The sequence below is a fragment of the Leptopilina heterotoma genome, unplaced genomic scaffold (genome assembly GCF_015476425.1).
Source record: "Leptopilina heterotoma isolate Lh14 unplaced genomic scaffold, ASM1547642v1 Lhet_55, whole genome shotgun sequence".
NCBI lineage: Eukaryota > Metazoa > Arthropoda > Insecta > Hymenoptera > Figitidae > Leptopilina > Leptopilina heterotoma.
This window is the reverse complement of record NW_025111119.1, coordinates 600,796-621,606: the sequence shown is the minus strand read 5'-3', so window position 1 is coordinate 621,606 and position 20,811 is coordinate 600,796. Positions and strand designations below refer to the sequence as shown.

General features: G+C 25.2%; 2 protein-coding genes across 4 annotated transcripts; both read left to right on the top strand.

The window, feature by feature from the left end:
* The first annotated feature begins 910 nt into the window (after positions 1 to 910).
* Positions 911 to 13,470, top strand: LOC122508654 (ionotropic receptor 25a). 3 transcript variants are annotated; one of them, XM_043622130.1, is made up of 16 exons: positions 911 to 1,035; positions 5,128 to 5,280; positions 5,889 to 6,092; positions 6,373 to 6,539; positions 6,729 to 6,950; positions 7,105 to 7,257; positions 7,448 to 7,645; positions 8,061 to 8,255; positions 8,637 to 8,736; positions 8,936 to 9,113; positions 9,313 to 9,496; positions 9,599 to 9,720; positions 9,793 to 9,940; positions 12,438 to 12,607; positions 12,906 to 13,027; positions 13,153 to 13,470. In XM_043622130.1, the coding sequence occupies exons 1-16, from the start codon at positions 1,020 to 1,022 to the stop codon at positions 13,425 to 13,427; spliced, it is 2,607 nt and encodes an 868-aa protein (XP_043478065.1). In that variant the 5' UTR covers positions 911 to 1,019; the 3' UTR covers positions 13,428 to 13,470. The 3 variants fall into 3 exon arrangements, 2 of the variants coding, with proteins under 2 accessions (XP_043478065.1, XP_043478064.1); XM_043622129.1 differs by lacking the exon at positions 911 to 1,035 and adding an exon at positions 1,062 to 1,196; XR_006302258.1 differs by lacking the exons at positions 911 to 1,035; positions 12,438 to 12,607 and adding an exon at positions 1,062 to 1,196 and having other exon boundaries at positions 13,153 to 13,290.
* A 3,384-nt stretch (positions 13,471 to 16,854) lies between these two features.
* Positions 16,855 to 20,546, top strand: LOC122508655. Its single transcript, XM_043622131.1, has 4 exons — positions 16,855 to 16,980; positions 17,495 to 18,457; positions 18,639 to 19,412; positions 19,480 to 20,546. The coding sequence occupies exons 1-4, from the start codon at positions 16,966 to 16,968 to the stop codon at positions 20,068 to 20,070; spliced, it is 2,343 nt and encodes a 780-aa protein (XP_043478066.1). The 5' UTR covers positions 16,855 to 16,965; the 3' UTR covers positions 20,071 to 20,546.
* Positions 20,547 to 20,811: the final 265 nt, after the last annotated feature.

Sequence of the window (20,811 nt, the reverse complement as noted above, 5' to 3'; positions counted from 1 at the left end):
TTGAAAGACTATTATAATACACTTTCATTCATCGTTATATTTTTGTGCTACTGCATGAATATCAAAATTCAATATACGTATTGTATACCATTTAGACATAATAGATTTCTATCTTTCAATAGATATTTCCGCAAAAATAAAAATAGACCATTGCTATTGTATTCATGAATAACCGTTACCTGAGCTCGTCTTCAAGTTCATTCATCTTCCAAAATTCGTTGCTATATTAAGAATTTCCGCCCAGGCAGCAATATGTCAATATAAACCTATCATATCAAATTCGTCTTTCGTAATATAGTAATCGGGATCAACTTTTTAAAAAAAAATTTTACAAGATAATTTTAACATTTGAGTAAATTTTAGATTATGTACTGCTTTTTTACACTCGACAAGTTATTTTTGCTGTTTTTAATAGTATACTAACTTTAAGGTTAGAATATATATGTTTTTGAACCCCGAAAAAAATTTCCAAATGAACTTGAATTGAAAGTATTTCAAAATTTTAAGGAACCTATTTAAATATTTATTTTACAAAAATGATTGAAATTTGAAAGATTTAATTAAAAAATTCTGAAAAGATTACAGGTTCTTGATAAATGGTAATTTAAAATTTAAGATATACTTGAATTCCCGAAAATAATTTAAAAACTAATTGAAACAATTAGAAATTTTGTAAAATTGACTATAAAATAAATATGCTCTTTAAAATAAAAAAAAAACATTTTCCAAAGTTAAAAAGAGTTAGGTATAATTGTACATTATAGAAAACAATTTTCAAACTCAAAGAGACGTTGCGGCTAAACGATGTTCATATGGAGTTAGGTGACATATATATATATATATATGAATAAAAAAAATTATGAATTTATTGACCACATAGAGACATGTGATATACATACATTTAGATTTTGTGAGTGTGTACATTGTAGGTACAGGGTTATGATTTAATGGTTATAGTGATAAAAAATTTATAAGCAGAGTTCCTGACGGTAGCGCACGCGTCGTTATTAAAGAACCCCATGTTCCATCGAACAGGTATGTACAAGGAAGACTCCTGTTATACTATTTAGTGTAGTATCAAATTCCTTACAAAAAACGCCACTTTCATATGACAATGTTGTCAAATAAAAAATCGTTATTACCAGTTTTTATATTTTTTCTACCTGGTATTTATTCACAAAAATATGTAACATTACGTGAGTACAAAAAAATTTGTTCAATTACTTCTTTTTTTATTTTTTAAATTCCTATTTCACTTTATTCATAAATAATTTAGTTATTATTTTACACTTGAATTGAATTTTTTTTTTTTGAATTTTTTTTTCATTAATTTAATTTTTATAATTATTTAAATTTTACGAAAGTTAATTTTAATTAACATTCAGATTTTTGAGATCTATTTTTATTATTTTTAAAAGTTTTGATTTATTTAAATTTCAAACGACCAGAAATATTCGTAATAAAAAACTATAAACTACAAAAATTTAAAATATAAAAATTAATTTATATAATTTTATTATTCTTCACTTATTTTTATTAATTTGTTTATTTATTTTATTAACAATTATTACTATTAACTGTTATTTTCTTTATTCTTATTACTTTAAAAAAATATTTATTAGTCTCCAAATTTATCGTTATTATTATAAATTTCGTAATTTTTGCTATACTAAAACAAACGAAATAAATATGAATAACAATGCAATAGAAAATTATACAATTTTTTAGTTATTTTAAAAAAAGTAAAATCAAAAATAAACCGTGTATTAAAAAAAGTTAAAATTAAATATTACTAATAGATAAATAATAATTTGTTTAAAAAATTTTATTTCAGATAAAAATATTTTTTTGTTTATAATTTTTTTTATGTTTATTATATATTTCGAAAGGACTGAAATATATTTATTAGGAAATAAAATTTATTTTTTCTCTCTCCCTTATTACGTATAGTATTAATGAAATTGTACATTGACACACTTTATCAACAATCGTTGATAAATTTGTCTTCTTATTTCCTACCTCATATACATATAAACATAATTTTTGTTGTTTCTATTTATTCATTAGCCTAATCGAAATTTCTAACAAGCATTCTCACTTTTTATTTAGAAAAAAATTAAAATTAAGTCGAGTCATGAAAATTAATTAACATTCACATAAGAAAAAAAGAAAAATATTTCAGTAAATAAAATTTAGTTCTAAAAATATTTTAGTGTAGAAATCGTTAGTATAATTTATATTTATAATAATAATCTTTAACGTCCTTTGATATTAAATTATTCAAATAAAAACGATCACAAATGGACAATAACAGCTGTCCTTATTATTATTGTTATTGTCCTTTTGTGGTCAGTTTTATTTCAATAATTTATATTAATATTAAATTCTTCCGTATATTGAATTTTGCAGTTATTTTGTTTACATATCTTTTGACACATTATTATTATTAAAAAAATTAGGTAAAACTTTTTAAATATTTTTTTCTTTTTGTAAATTTTTACAAGTTTGATAATTGTTATAAATAATTACTTATTAAAAAAATTTGATTTCATCTAAATTAATACTGTTTTATTACATATTATTTAAAAATTCATATCCTTCTCGGAAAAATTAAATTAATTACTATAATTGAACTATAAAAAAAGAAGTAACCTTTAAAGTTATGTATATTAAATATTAATTTCTATTTTTCAATTAATTTTTAGTTAATAATGCCTGATTGCGCCAGGTTTGTTTTAAATAAATATTTTTTTTTAAAGAATACAAAAATATACTTACACGGAAAATTGTAAAACAGTCAAAGAATACATTGGTCATATTGTGTAGTTGTCTATGCCTGATTGCGCCAGGTTTTTTTTAAATAAATTTTTTTTTACAGATTACAAAATCTACATACTCGAAAAATTGTAAAACTTACCCAAAGAATAAACTGGTAAACTTAGGATTGAAATGCTAGTTGAAATTTTTAACATCTCATTGAATTTTTGTCCTTTTTCACAGCAATTATCCACCGTTGTCACTCTGCAATTTTTCTCTGAAATTAAAAATAATTATATTAAATATATAAAATGTTTCTAAAAATGAAATTTTTTAAAAAGTTTTCTATGTCTAATTGTGCCAGATTCTCTTTAATATAATTTTTATTAACAAATTGTAAAATTTACTTACTTATGTAGTTACTTATGTTTTACAATTGTAAAACATAACTATTAAAATATTATAATTATAATACAATAATATTATTATAACTAGCTGTCGTACCCGTCTTCGACGGGTTATAGTTTCTACCAATACATTTAAGTTTCTACCAATCTGGAAAATCAGGAAATAGCTAGGGAATTTAATTTGACCGGAAAAAAATAATAATTAGTTACCATTATAGATATTTTAGTAGGAAAATATTACTATTTGAATCAGTGATTGACTTTTTGTTATCAAATTAGTTATTTTAACCAATTCAAATGCAGAGAACAATATTTATCAATTTGTAGTACTTTAATTAATGTATTAAAAAAATTAAATTTTCCATACAGTTTTTGGAGTTATAGTAGAGTCTAATTGGAACTAATTGTATCGCAAGTAGACCCTACGTTACGACTGCTAAAACCTAACATAAGACCTAAATTTTAGGCTGAAAGTAGGGCTTAAATTTTGACTCGGGTCTGTTTTCATAAATATTATACATCAATAAAAATTGAAGTAAAAAGCAATTTTTTAAAAGCGAATTAATATAATGAAACTTTTTCTTAATTTGATAGGAAAATTCCCGGTTCGGCATATTCCCAGCTTTTTACAGTTTTTCCCGTTTGGTAGATACCCAGTTAAATGTATTAGTATAAACAGAAAACTGTACGACAGCAAGTAATACAATCTAAATTTATATGAACTTAAGAAACAGTATTTTCATAAAATAAGTAAATTTTTATAGCCATTTGTAGATTTATTTATGGATAAAATCAAGTAAATTTAAATTTGACAAAAAAGAGATAAACCGTGAAAAGTTTGGACAAAGCAGGGAATTTTGTTAAACAAAAATAGACACCGTGTTAACTTTTGTCTTTACATTGCTCAAAACATCTCTTAAAGTTAAATCTAGAGTTAAAATGAAAAAACGTTTTAACATGTAAGTTTTTGCCTAGTGGCATAATATGCTTGTATTGTATCACAGGTGACTTACAATTCTTGACATCCTGCGAAATCATTTTAATCATAAAAAATTTCCATTTTCAATATTTCTGAACTTCTTGAAAATATTAGATTGATTTGATAAATAATTTTGAATTGCACTATTTTGACATCAAAATATTAATCAGAGACTCCAAAAATACTACTGAATTATACTTCATATAGTAATTAGTATCGATTTTTTGATATATTGAAAATTTTTTTATATTTCTTGTAGGATAGTATTTTTTGCAAAATTATGATAAAATCTGACTAAATAACATATAATATTCATTTTTAGAAAGTTTAAAAGCTATCCATTAAAAATTGTGAAATTTTCCATTTTTCAAGTTTTTGAAAATATTTTTATATTTACATCTTAGTTGTAGAATAGTATTTTTTGAAAAATTATGCTAAAATGTGACCAAATAACATGTAATACTCAAATATAGAAAGTTTAAAAGCAATCCATAAAAAAATGTAAAATTTTGAAATTTTCGATTTTTTGAATTTTTTGAAAAAATTGAATATCTCCCGTTCTAATTAATATTTTTTAAATCTGTAAATTTATAAACCTTCCTTGGGTCAATACCTAATAACCTACCAAGTTGGACTTAAATCGATTCACATGTTTTTGTGTGATTGGGGTACAAAGTTTTTGTGACAGACAAACATACATACATACATACATACATACATACATACATACATACATACATTAAATTTTTTAAGAACATTTTTGGAATCTCTGATGTCCATAATAACTAATCATGTTAACATTTTGAAGTTTTAAGCAATGTACAGACAGACATCTGATTTTATTAATAAGGATTATAAAAGTTTAATTATGAATAAATATAATAATTAACAAAAATAAAATAATTTACAGCAGTCCTGCGAAAAGAAAAGTTTACTGTGCTTTAATTGTTAAAAAAAATTAATATTTTAATTAATTACTTACAGTTGTAGTGATGGAAAAGCCAGATTCTACTCTATTAGGGGCACTAAACGAAATTCTTCCGAGGAGCGAAAAAGATGCAGGAACTAATCAATTGAAACTTGAGGCAAAGACAATTGAAGTTGATAGGGAGAATGTAGACGCCAGTTATCAACAAGGTTAGTGTGCATGAATATTATAGTCTAGAAATAAATGATAATATTAAAAAAATGATAGGTTCGATTATAGGTAGAATAAATAATTATTGCGAATATTCTGTGTAATTTTGCTAGTTCTATTTTCGGATTTAGATTTGTAGATGATTTACAGGAACATACTTACATTTCTGTAAATAATTTATTTGAATTTATTTCTTGAATAAATAATATTAAATATTCAATAATAAATAATAAAATAGTCAAATAGTATTATTTGATTGGCACTGTGCTAACTTTGTAGTTAGTCTGCACAACTTCGTCCCCGCGCGTGCACTGAGCGGACCCACTGTACGGGTGGGAGTAGGCTCCCCTCTCGCGTCCGCGTCAGCCAATCACTCACGCCCTGCGCCGGGTATATAAGTAGGCGTTCGCAGGAGCGGACTTCATTCTGCACTCCGCTACGATGCGGTGATAAAACGTTTAGTCCCGCGCAAAAGTACTTGAGTTTTTCAATTACTATTTTCTAAATTTTAATAGTCGCTTGATTCCAGATATACTTTACTAGATCGAGGCACTTAAGTTTAAAAATAATTCTGCCTCTTTTTAGTAATTTTAATTTAATTATTTAGTATGTCAATACTTGTCCGGTGGAATAACATTGATAATTGACTTTACTTGGACGGGTTGGGATAAATTAAAAAAAATTGCCTCGTCCCAAGGTATTGTCTACGTACGAGGTGACGTAAGCATAAGTCCCTTTGTACAAGCAATGGATGATTTACTTTATATGAAAAACACCACCGATTCAGCATTAATATTCGAAAATGAAAAAGGTAATAATATTTTTCTCAGAACTTATTTAAAATAAAATAAATAGTAAAGTGCCTTATTTTTTATAATTGGTTATAAATTGATAATGCTTTAATTCAGTGTTGACACAAATAATTAATTTTATTTTTCCCTGATTGCCAGACGAAATTTTCACTTCTTCCCTGACCTGTGGCAACCCTGTAATTTTATATTTAATAAAAAATATAAAATAATATTTTTAGAAAAATTAAATAGTTAAAAAGTTAAGTATATAATATAACATACATTTTTTTATAAATTTAGAACTAAACGAGACTCTTTACTATTTGATTGGAAATTCAATCATCAGATTAGTTGTCATTGATGACTTTTCGCAAAAGCAAGTTGAAAAAATTGTTAATATGAGGCCTTTGCCTTCTTACTATGTAATTTATGCGAGTACGGAAAATATGGGAACTTTATTTAAAACGGTTTGTAATTTTTATTTTCTATTTTCTCTAGCATAGAAAATGTTTATTCTTTGATTTAAAATTTTCATTTGATTCAGACATGTCTTTTTAAATTAATTTTTTTTTATAATTTTTAAAATAAAAGTAAACTATTATTTTTTATCCAGTACTTTTTTTATTTTTTAATTAAATGATTTTTTCAAAAAAAAGGCACTGGATGGGAAATTGGTGACGAGAAATGGAACTTGGAATCTCGTGTTCACTGATTTTCGATATAGAAATTTTAAATATTACAAACCGCAAAATGAAATGGAGAGAATTAATTTTACAATCACGACATTAAATATGAAAGACGAAGTTTGCTGTCGTCTATTGTCGCAGACAGATTCAAATTCAACCTCATCCATCTGTGACTGTTCCAAGGATAAGAAAGTAAATTAATAAATTTTAAATTCTCAGTTAAAATATAAATTCGATTTATATAAAATTATCCAATAGATAAAATATCTACTTATTTATGCATATAAATAAAATTTCTAAAGTTATTTGTCAAAAAACTTAAACTATCAACTCGATTACATTTTAGATATCATCAATGTATTTTCAACGCCTCATTGAATTTATAATTAAAATTTTGAAAAATATCGACACTGGTTCACCAATAAAGGGAGATTGTAAAAATCCCACCGCACAATCATCTAAGAATATTACATCAATATTTTTTGATCAAGTAAATGTGGTAAGAAAATAACTGCAATAAATAATTTTAAAAAAACCCCTTTTTCAATTTTTTGAAAAGTTTGAATTTTTTCTTTCAAAATTGTTTTCATTTGTACCGAAAAAATTGCGTGTTTGTCTAAAGACAAAATTTTTTAATTTGAAAAGTCGGCAATGAATAATTAATTATAATTTTCATTCGCTAATTTCAGGAATTGAAACAATCGGATAAATTTTATTTTGATAGTGAAAAATTGTTAATAGCTTATAATGCAGAAATTGAGATAAATATTTTACAACGAGGTGGCGTGACAAATATTGCAACTTGGACAAAAAGTGGTAATGTTAAGGCACTTCCTGATCAAGAAATAGTTGCTGCTAAACGTTATTTTCGTATTGGAACGGCACCGGTATGTTATAGAGATTTCATTATTATTTCTATTATTTTTTTTATTTTTTATTATTATTATTTTTTTATTTTTTTATAGACAGAAATGGAAAATTTTTGACAAAGTGAAAAAGTCTTTCTCTATTTTGTTATTTATTTATTTATTATTCACTAACTCACGTTTAATGTCTCCTCCCATCAATGCCTACTGACACTCATTTTTCTGAGTGGAGGGGGGAACGGTAAGAGCGCGCACCAATCAGATAGCTTCTCCCATACTACAACTCCAGGCTTCGTACTCGATAATTAATTTTATATTTTAAATAATTGAATTCTTGTGAAAATTTTTTTTAACAAAATAAATTGAATTAATTAATTAATTTTGCTAAAAGGAAAAATAGGGGAAAAATAAATCTTTTGAAATTTAAATTCTCAAGGCCATTCCATGGACAGTAGGGGAAACGGATGCAAATGGTAAAACTGTTTGGTCTGGATATTGCATCGATTTGATAGAGAAATTGGCAGAAGAAATGGATTTTGAATATGATCTCGTTGTTCCTGACGATAGAGAATTTGGAGCGAAAACCGCCAATGGCGATTGGACTGGCTTAGTTGGTGATTTATCAAAGGGGGTAGGAGATTATTAATAATTTTTCATATGAGAATTAATATTTATAAAAATTAAATTTTTTTTTAAATTAGTTATATAATATTTTAAACTCGTATTTTAATTTATATTATAATTAGACTAAATTATATTAAATTAATTTGCAATATAATTAAATTAAAATTAATAAATTATAATAGAAATTGAAAAAATTATTAATTGTAGTTTAAAATTGAAATTTTTTTTATAAAGTTTTAATTTTAAACGAACGCCTGAAATGTAGCAAAAAGATTTACTTAACTGTGGAGAAAGTATACCTACAAACGGTGCTGCTCGCACTTGTAATTCATATAAAATGTAATGTTCTTTTTTAATATGAATATATATTTTTTTCTTTATTCATCAGGAAACCGATATTGCCGTCGCGGCATTGACAATGACATCTGAAAGGGAGGAAGTCATCGATTTTGTTGCTCCCTATTTCGAACAATCGGGAATTTTAATTGGTATCAAATAATTTAATTAGAAACAGTTTTTGAATTGAAGATTTCATATTTAAAAATAAAAAAGTAGTTGGATAACTATAATTTTAATAATTACTAATCATTTTATAATAATTTACGTACATGTATAATTAAAAAAAAGAAATTTTTTTTTAATTAATTTTTAATTAAAATTGTTAATGAAAAAAACTTTTTTTTCCAGTTATGCGAAAGCCAGAAAGAGAGACGTCACTTTTTAAATTCATGACCGTCTTAAGGGTGGAAGTTTGGTTGAGCATTGTTGGCGCTTTGACACTAACAGCCGTGATGATATGGTTTTTAGATAAATATTCGCCTTACAGTGCAAGAAATAATAAAAAACTCTATCCATATCCCTGCAGGTTGGTTGTTTTTATAATAAAGAATATTTTTAGCATCCGTTTTACCATATTTATGTGTATAAACTAATTTTTTAAATTTTTTTAAATTTTTTTTTTTTTTTTTTTTTTTTTATAAAAACTAATTTTTATATCTATCAGTTTTTGAACTTAAAAATTGTAACAAAGTACGTGTTATAAATTCTTTTTTCATTTCTTGCAGGCAATTTACACTAAAGGAAAGTTTTTGGTTTGCTCTAACATCATTTACACCGCAAGGTGGAGGAGAGGCACCAAAAGCTCTTTCAAGTCGTACACTTGTTGCGGCCTATTGGCTATTTGTCGTTTTAATGTTAGCCACATTCACTGCCAATTTAGCCGCATTTCTCACCGTCGAACGAATGCAGGTTTGTTAATTTAAAAAAAAAAAAAAAAAAAAAAAAAAAAAAAAAATACCGAATCCTACAGAAGAAAATTTTAAATTGTTATTAAACTGAATTTTTTTCCAGTCACCCGTACAATCGCTGGAACAATTGGCTCGACAATCGCGAATAAATTACTCGGTTCTGACGAATTCGACAATTTATCAATACTTCAAAAATATGAAGAATGCAGAAGAGAAACTTTATAAGTAAATCATTGTCACTTAAGACCTAAATTCTTTCTATTAAGAAAAATTTAAAAAAAAAAAAAATATTTTTAGAGTTTGGAAGGAAATGACATTGAATAGTACAACAGATCAAGTGGAGTACAGGGTATGGGACTATCCAATTAAAGAACAATATGGTCATATTCTTCAGTCGATAAATCAGGCGGGATTATTAAATTCAACTGAAGAAGGTTTTAAGAAGGTAACAAATAACAAATTTCTAAATTTTTATTTTAAAAAATTTTTTTTTTATCTAAATTTTTGTAACAAATTTCTTAAAAGAATTTGTATTTGTTTATTTATAATAATCAAAGTTCCTAGGGCTACAAGTTCTATGTGGTGGAATTCTTACAGGGTTGTCACAGGTCAGGGAAAAGTCAGGAAAAGTAAAATTGGTCAGGGAAATCAGGGAAAAATCGGAGATTTTTAGTAAAAGTACTGGAAAAATATAATTTTTAAAATTCATGAGAAAACTCTGAATTTTTGTGTTTTTTTTTGTTTGCCTCGTAAACTATGAAATTATCACGAATTTTAATGCAAAACCTTCAATTTTTTCTATAACTTACAATAATTTCTTTTGAAATAACTTAATTTTTAAAGAACTTTCATAAAATTATGATTTAAAAATTATTTAATGAATAATTTTTTACAATTTTCATAAATACTAGATTATTAGAAGAATTTTATAGTTAAAAATACTAAAAAAAAAAAAATTCAAATTTGAAAAAGTTACAAATGATTCCAAAAATTCAATTATTTTCAAAAGCTACAAAAATTCTTCGAAGAATTTCAATTATATGTTCAAAATTTTTTTAAAAATTCTCATCAAAATTTAAATTATCTTTAAAAATAACGAAATTCTTAACAAAATTTAATTATTTAAAATACAAAATTTCATAATATTTTTCGAAAAATATCAATTATTTTTAAAAAATGTTATACAATTCGTCGTAAAAATTCAATTATTTAAAAAAAAATTTTTAAATTCTTTTCAAAAATTCAATTATTTTTATAAATAATAAAATTCTTCTTCGAAATTCAATTATTTTTATAAATATTAAAATTCTTTTTCGAAATTCAATTACTTTTAAAAATTTTAATAACATTCTTGTCAAAATTTCACAGGAATTCCATTCTTTACAAAATTTTAATAAATTTCTTCGAAATAATTTAATTATTTTCATAAGTAATCAAATTTTCACAGGAATTCAATTATTTCAAAAATTAAAATAATTTTCACAAGAATTCAATTATTTAAAACAGAATTTTCGTAATATTTCATTAAAAAAAAAAAAAAAAAAAAAAAAAAAAAAAAATCAATTTTATTTTATTTTATTTTTTTTTAAATTTCAATTCGAGAATAAAAAATTTAAAAAAAAAATAATTTACAAATATTTTTTTTTTAATATATAAATAGAAAGAAACAAATATTTTTTTTCATTATTTTTTTTTTTTTGTGTCTAAACGATACTTACTCTCGAAAAAAACCAATTATTTAAGTAGATTTTTATAATTCAATTCTTCAATAATTCTTCTTCGAAATTCAATTATTTTCAAAAATTTTAATAAAATTCTTGGCAAAATTTCACAGGAATTCAATTATTTAAAAAATTTTAAATAAATTTCTTCAAAATAATTCAATTATTTTCATAAGTAATAAAATTTACACAGGAATTCAATTATTTACAAAATTTTTAATAAATTTCATCGAAATAATTCAATTATTTTCATAAGTAATAAAATTTTCACAGGAATTCAATTATTTAAAATACAAAATTCCAAAAAAATTTTCAAAAAATATCAATTATTGAAGAAAAATTTTTATAAAATTCGTCGCAAGAATTCAATTATTTAAAAAAATTTAACAAAATTCTTTTCAAAAATTCATTTATTTTTATAAATAATAAAATTCTTCACCGAAATTTAATTATTTTTATAAACTTAAATAAAATTCGTTGCAAGAATTCAATTATTTTTAAAAGTAATAAAATTCTTCGCATAAATTCAATTATGTTCAAAAATTAAAATAAATTCTTGTCAAAATTTTAAGGTTCTTTATAAATTATAAAATTTTTGGGAAAATTTTAATTATTTTCATTAGTGATAAAACTCATCGCTGGGATTTCAATTATTTTTTGACACAATTTAAATCAAATTCCTCGAGAAATGTAATTATTTTTAAAAAATTTTTTTAAATTTGGCAAAAGAATTTAATTATTTAAAAATTTGTTGATAACATTCTTTATGAGAATTCAATTTTAACAAACATTCAATTATTCAATAAATTATTAATTTTTTAATTTAAATAATTGAATTCTTCTAAAATTTTCTAATAAAAATTAATTTAAAAATGAATTACCGAACAATCGATTTATTATTTATGAAAATAATTGAATTGTTGCAACGAATTTTATTACATTTTTTTAAACAATTGTATTTTTTTTGAGAAATTTTACTACTTTAAAAAATAATTGAATTCAAGTTTTCTAATAATATTCTGATAAGTTGTTGAATTTCAAAGAGGTTTGAATTTGTATGTTTTGAAGAATTTTAATTCCTGCAGAAAAATAATAATGATTAAATATTTATTTAAAAAAGAAGTTATTGATGTTTTTGAATAATTTTACAATTAAAGAAATTTTTAAATAAATGTAATTTTCAAGTAATTAAAATTCTAATAATTTTTCTTCTTATGACAGGTTTTAGAGAGTAAAGACTCGTTATTTGCCTTTATTCACGACTCTCAGGAAATAAAGTACAGAGTCACTTTAAATTGTTCTTTGACTGAAGTTGGCGAAGTTTTTGCCGAACAACCTTATGCAATCGCTGTACAACAAGGCAGTCACTTACAAGAGGAAATAAGCAGAAAGTTAGTCTATAATTTCTTCGATAAATAAAAAATGTATTTTAAAAATTTTTTTTTTTTTTTTTTATTAGTTTCCACCTTTTTTAAAAATAATTTTTAATTAGTAAGTTTAATAATTATTTTTAATAACTTTAATCGAATAGAATTTATTTCTTGATACTACAAATAATGTTTTACATCTCTTACAGCCTTAATAACTTTAATAATTATTTATAATAATTTTAATAATTATTTATAATAATTTGAATAATTAATTTAAATAATAATTTTCTAAAAATATTCGATTTGAATGATTTCACAGAATATTGGACTTACAAAAGGATCGCTTCTTCGAGAGTCTTAATTTTAAATATTGGAATGCAACTCTTAAAAGACAATGTCCTGATGCTGATGATAATGAAGGAATTACTTTGGAAAGCTTAGGTATAAAGTGAAATTATTTTCTATTCAAGAAAATGTATTATTATAATAAATATTAATATACTTTAAATAAAAAAGTATATTTTTTTCAAAAATTTAAATTTTTAAATTATTTAAATCCAAAATAGGTGGAGTTTTTATAGCAACATTAATTGGATTGGCATTGGCAATGCTCACATTGGCGGTGGAAGTTTTGTATAATAAAAAGAAGAATAAAACGCAGGATTTAATGAAAAAGGAAAGTAAAGAATATCAATTGACAGAGAAGGCAATGAGGAATTTTTTGAAAAAATTACCATTTAAAGCTGCACCAACTGTTGCGTTTATTGAAAAACCACCGCCACCAAAACCACGAATCTCACATATTTCTGTTTATCCACGACCAATACCTTTTAAAGAATAATAATAATAATTAATTTTTCATATATTATATATAAATAATAAGCAATCACGACATATTTTCTACTCTATTTTCTAAAAAAAAAAATATTCCTTTTCATTGAAAATAAATCAAATAATATAATGAAATTAGCGCAAAAATAGTTCGAATTTTTGGCATAAAATTTCTACATAGTAGATTTTATAGAATATTATATTACCTAATACAGAATTTAAGAATTAATATTTTTTAATTTATTGATTACTGTTTAGTAGGAACAATTTAATTTTTCCTCTTTACTTTTATGGATTTAAAATTTTTAATAATATTACTGTTGTTATTATGCAATATTTTATTTGACTTAGTATTAATACTTATAATTCTTGTATTCCTATAAATTTTATTTATCAAATATTTTTACTTTGTGAATATTTAAAATACATGATGTAAATAGAAATATTGACATAAGGTTGAAATAAACTGTTATTTAAAATATTTTATTTTATTTGTTTTGAAAAAAAATCTTTTTTGTTTCTTTTTCGTCCTCAATTTTCTACTGTTGTTGTTTGATGCATGAGCAATACATAAATTATAAGTTTTTTGAAACATAGAAAATTTGCTATATGATTATTTTTCTTTTTTCCGGATAGAAATAGTCAAAATTCTTTAAGAAAACATAAAACAACGTGTAATTAATAAGTGAAATTATACTCGAAAATTATGAAGAAATATTACTCTTTTTGATAACTGGTGCCTCTACCCTACATTTAATGTCCTCATTAAAGTACATGACATCAATTATTGATGCCTCGTATAATTATCAATCGAGTGTAATGAATTAAAACCTTTCTTCAGTGGATGCCACTGAAGAATGGTTTTAATTTATAACACTCGAATGATAATTAAAATAAGTGAAAAAAAAAATTTTTATTGTTTTTTTCTTCACTTCTGGGGTATAAAAGTTTTCAACTGCAAACAAAATTATACAATAATTGTGTCAAAGAGTATATAGAAGCGTACACAATTCAACAAAATTTTGAAAATTGAAACATCAATTTTCTAACATAACTACAAATCTAACATAACAACAAATATAAAACAACGACAAATATAAAATATGAACAGTGTTAAAATTTTCTTGCTGTTATTTGTTGTAACAATTTTATTATTTTCTCAAGAGAGTCATGCTTTATGTTGCCCCGGTGGTGTAAGCTTTGTATGCTATGATAGTAAAATAACTAAAGGAAAGAGGCTTTGTGGCGTAGGATCTTGTGATGTATTTGGATGTAACTGTGACGGTGCATGTACACGTAAAATGGCTATGAATAATAAAAAGAGTTATTATTAATAATAATAATATTGTTATTATTACACAAATTTTATTTGGAAATAAAGAGAATTCATAAGAAAATGAAGTTTTCATGAGTATTTTATTGCTTCCTCGCGGAGAGAAAATTACGTTTAAACAAATTTTTCCTCTGTATTGAAATATCCTTCTATTTACAATATAATCTAAAATAATAATATTAAAATAACAAAAAATAAATAATAAAAAAAATAATAAATAATAATAAAAATAATAATAAAATAATAAAATAAATAATAATAAAATGAAAAAATAAATATTTTTACAAGACTCAAAATTTTCGATAACAGGTGCCTGGTACTTATAGCGAAGAGTTTGTAGAACATAATAATTAAACATATTTGCACTATAATAATATTTTCCCCTCGATGTGATACTCTTCTTGAATTTTAAGCGAATGTTTATAATTTGATTATTTAATTTTTATTTGAATAAATCCGTCAATAATATGTCTGTATCAATTATATCTTTTTAAATAAATATAAATACAGATTATTTGAATTTGTCTTTGATTAGAGCACATTTTATATGCTAATAAATAATGAAAATTAAATAATATGACAGATGGTGATGATAATTTTATAATTTAATAAGAAGTTATTTTTACAGTTAGTTAGCATGTGTTACATAAACAAAGTGATATAAACTTCTAACAAATTAAAAAATTTTTTTTCAACTTTCTAAATTTTGCATATTAAAAATAAAAATTTATAAATATTAAACATTAAATTAAATATTATTGTTGATCTATAATAATTTTTGTTTTTATCGATCAGTAGAACGATACTGCATATTAAAAATAAATAAAATAATATTAATATTCTTAATTAAAAAAAAATATTGATCAATGGATCGAAATTAGATTTCGTGACTAAAATTCAAGTTTGAAATAAATTACAAAGTCTATCAAATAAGGAAAAAAAAATTGTGTTATATAACGGAATATATACGTCATACGCACTACGGTAAAATATGCAATTCTTTAAAAAAATTTCTCGCTTTCAAAATTATTTTATCATACCAGATTAAATGAAAATAGAAAAGTAATTTCACATTGTAAAAATAATATGTTTCTCATTTATTTTTAGATATATTCATTATGAAAAAAAGAATATATTTATTTTCCAGATTATTATAAATATAATTTATATGTATTTTTATAATATTTTTATTGTTTATTATAAGTTCTAAATAAGTAATTTTTAATTTTTTTTTATTATATACATAATTTTTATTTCTTTAAAAAATAGTTTTATAAATTTTTAAAATTAAAAAAATTAAAAAAAAAATTTTTTAAATATTTTTTTAAATAAATTTTTCTAAAATTCAAGCATTAAAAATTAATGAGATTGATTCCGTATAATTATGTAATTTTTGCGTTTTTCACGATTTATTTAACAGTCGAGAGTTTATTACTAAAAAAAAGTGAAGTGTGAAAATAATTTTATTGTTAGTTCCAGTGTTACGCCTTTTTGATACGATATTCAGTGACGTGAGGGGCCATTGATCTCACTGGCTTTCACTGTTATTGTCTCCCTGTTTTTTTATTCTTTTTTTTTACTAAAATAATAGAAAATTCAGATAAATATATTTATTATTTAATTATTTTATCCTAATTTTGTAACTAATACCTACTCAAAAATAATTCCATTCATTTTGAGAAATATTGAAAAAAAATTTCAAATTAAACGAAATATTATAATTTAAAAAATTAGTCTTACAAAATTAATAGATAAAAGTAATTTCTTTAAAAAACAGCTTGAAATTAAATTATTTTTATAAAAGCAACTTTGGAAATGAAACATTTCTTTCTGAAATATCTCTTTCCAAATTGACAAAACACACAATTAGTATAAATTCTATTTTCAATATTCACATGCCTCTCTAAATTATATAAAAATAGAAAAAAAAATTTGATAAAACTAATTGTTTCGGTAATCGAGAGACTTGATTGCAAATATTGTCGACTTCACGGCTGAAAAATTTGTCACTTTTCTCAAACTTTTACATTGTTTTATATTGAAGGTGGGATATTTAAAAGAGTTGTTCCACTCTTATGAACAAGCAAGTCAATATAAAAGCAAATCCTTTTGCCGCGCGATCATTTTATGAGAAAGTGATGTGATTCATTTTACTTTAACGTGAGATTAATTAATTTTTATTAAATCATCTGCCAATGTTTGGTTACCATTTATTATGGATTTCTGCAAGGTTTGTTATTTTTCAATATTTCTTTTTCATTTATTTTTTATTTTTATTTATTAATTCTTTAATTAATTAATTAATTTAACAAAATTTATTACGTTTAAAATTTTTCTTAATTTAATATTTTATTTTTCTATTTTATTACTTGACTTAAAATTTGTTTTAAATGTAATTTTTTTAATTTTGCGATTTTTCGGTTAGAAAAATTGTACTACACATGTTTCTGTTCCATATAACACTATTGCGCATGTTATAATTGTGAAAAACTCTAGTGCGCATGTTTTAATTGCGAGAAACTCTACTGCGCATGTTTTAATTCCAATTAACAGTACTGCGCATGTCAGAATTGCAAGAAACACTTTTGCGCATGTTTAAAGTCCATAGAATACAACTGCGCATGTCATATTTCATAAAAACTCTATTGCGCATGTCTGAACTTTAAGAAACACTACTGCGCACGCGTCAAATCGCTTTCTTCAGCATTTTTAAACCCCTTTTGTAAAATTTGTTCTTCTTTCAGAAATGTTTGATAATAGTAGCGGGAATTTCGACTGTGATTGCCGATATTGATCATGAATTGAAAAGGATTATAAATCTCAACGATGCCAAATATCCTCCACTAAAACCTTGGTTTTTGGATGATACACCGTCATATTTATCTCAACCATCAGAGACAATTGCACACTACACTTACGCCTATCCCTATGATAATCTAGAAGACGGTTCCAGTTACGTTCCAACATACAACCACTATTCACCATCATCATCATCATCAGATGATTCCTTTTACTCCAGTACAAAAAGAATTCCCAATGAGGATAAAAATTACAAAAAAGCCTACACAATTACGAACAAGGAATCATTACCCAAATCTGAACCCAATTGTCAGGAAATAAAATTTAATGAAACAAAAGTCGAGGGTAAATTAAAACCAACAGCAATGACTTGCTATAATTGTAAAGATCTTGAGAGAGGATCAACGTATGAGTACTGTTCCTATTCTTCTGATAAGACACCGGATAGTTCGAAATCACTGCCACCGAGATTTAGAAGATCGGATAATTATGGAGCAACAAGTGTATCGACAGCTTATGTTCCTTCATTGCAAAAGGAGGATAAATCAAGAGCACCGTACAAATTCAGTCAGGATTACTTTTTGCCTGATGCATCGAGAAAATTTGCGATTGAGCATAAAACAAATGAATTGTGTCAAAAGATGTACAAAGATTCGATGGTGTGCACTGTTTGCAAGAATCCAACAACAGGTCTTAAGTCTGAACAATGTGCTCATATTGGTGCTCCGAATGATAAAGCTTATTCCTTCTCAACTTCCCATTCTGTTGGTAAACCTAGAAAGAGCCAAAAGTTTACTGACAAGAAACCAGCGCCAATTCACGAATCCAGCGAGCGAGAGGTCGAAAGTTTGGAGGAGAATCCCAATGAGGATGTTAAGGATGCCGCTGAATCTTCGGATTGTAGACAGGTAATTGATTCCTTTTAATGTTTTTTGCTATAGTACAGAGTAGTTGACGTAGAATTACTAATTAGATAGGTTTTTGATAATGTTAGGATCTTTATGGATAATTAATTTGTTGATATCCGTTGTACAAACGGATTTCTGTGGTTCTTTTAAGTAAATACTTTTCTATTTCCCTCTCCAACAGGTTCGAAAGGATTCGGAGATCTGTACAGTCTGTAAAGACCCAAAAACTGGTGGTAATTCCCAAAGGTGCACCTACAATTACGAACCGGACGAGAAGGTCTACAAATTCACCAGATCCAAGTCATTTGGCTATCCGGAATCATCGAAACAAGAGAAGAAGGAAAAAAACCACGACAAGAAGGAAAGACAACATGACAAGGAAGTATCCGAATCCGATCCCGAAGAATTCACCACCAATTTTGAAGATGAGCCCGAAGAAGAAGAAGACTACAGTGCATACGATAATCCCGAAGCTTATTCTGGTTACGAGAGTCTTGAATCATCATCATCACAAGAGGCCGAAGAGAATAGTAAAGAAAATAATCAAAATTACGATTACAATCCAGAACACGTCGAATACATTCGATCAGAATCGGAGAAAATTTTAAATAACGCCGAATCGGAGAACTGTCACAAAGTAAAGAAAGATTCAATGATCTGCTCAGTATGTAAGGATCCAAAAACAGGCGAAGATTCCGAATCCTGTTCCTATTCTTATGAACCAGACGACAAGAAGTTTGCCTACACAAAATCAAAATCTTTTGGAAGTCCCACTAAAGACGAACCTGAAGAATACAGCGGCGAGGGTAGTAGTTACACTTCCGATGAGTCATCCCCCGAAGGAAGTTACGCATACGCTTCAGAGCTAAAACCCACCGTTTCCTATCCTAGAAAAATTCCACTAACCGCCGAAACGAAAACACAACGAACGGTTTATCTTGGAGAGACTGAAAAGGTAAGACCTCCATATTTCTTCACCGGAAATTCTTCACTCTGCTAATTGATATTTTTCTCCATTTCAGCCCGAACTAGCAAAAGTGGATCTTGGACTACTAGGAGCATCGCAGAAGCAGGCGAAAATGGAACAATTGCTGAAGGACGATCGAACCGCGAACAAAACGAGATGCAAGAAAACAATGAAAAACGAAATGACCTGCTATCAGTGCGTAATGGAGAATGGACTTCGTCAGGAGGAGTGTATGTACATAAAAAATCCGGATGTTGATACTCCTGCAAAAGCGAAAGAAGTTCAACCTGCCGCAGCGTCTGATGATCTAAAAGCAAAGCAGAAGAGAAAAAGAAGAATAATTAAATCAGAGAGTAGTTCCACTACTTTGGAACCAGTGGCAGAAACAACTAGACGTTCCTATCGATTAAAAAGACAATCGAGAAGAAAATTGAATGACAATGGAGATGAGACGAATTATGATTCCAGTGAAAGTTTCAAGGGAAAAGACGATCGTCCCTATGAAACAGATCCTTATGAATATGTCGCCGAAACTAAATACAAATATCACAATACCCTTGGACTAAAATTACCATCCCATACATTAGAAGTTTCTGATTATGAAAAGGAATTTGATGACATTTTCTACGGGAATCGAAATAATTAAACGAAATTAACTTCCTCCGATATTCTTTGAAAAAAATCATCGAGTTTCCTATCTGGTATTACTTTATTCCTAAGTTGGTAAACTAAATATCTACTTACCGACCGCTTGATCGGTAAAGTAGTTTTACCCGCCAAATTCAAAAATATTTATTATAAACATACAAATTACTGTCAAATTTTATGCCAACCCTGCGCCTAGAATTTTATTTCTTGCAACATTTTTACTAATTACGAGAAATTTTTCTTAAATAACGACAAAATTTTACAAAAAAAGCGCGTAATATCTGCTCTGTATTACCGACCCAAGGCTAATAAAAGTAAAAGACAGGAAACTCACTTGCAAAAAAAAAGTTGCATCGAAATTTTGTTAGAGAGCGAAATGTTTCGTTAATTATTTTGACAAAATTCTCATTCCTCAACTATTCTAATATTATACATTGAAAAAATATATAAAATATTGAATATTGAGAAAAAAGGAAACATTTTAATTAAAAATAGTAAACGAAGATTGCAAATTAAGGGAATTATAAATTTTTTAAGGAGGAAATTTTAAAAGTTTATTTCATTTTTCGACTGATTTTGTTCTTTTCGACAATGGAAAGAAATTCCCTTTTACTTGTTATTTAGTGTGTAATAAAAAATTATATTTATTGTTTAAATAAATAAAATTTCCAAGAAGAATAGAATATTTTTTTTAACTACAACTTTTAACGATTTTTTTTAAATTCACTTACACTTGAGA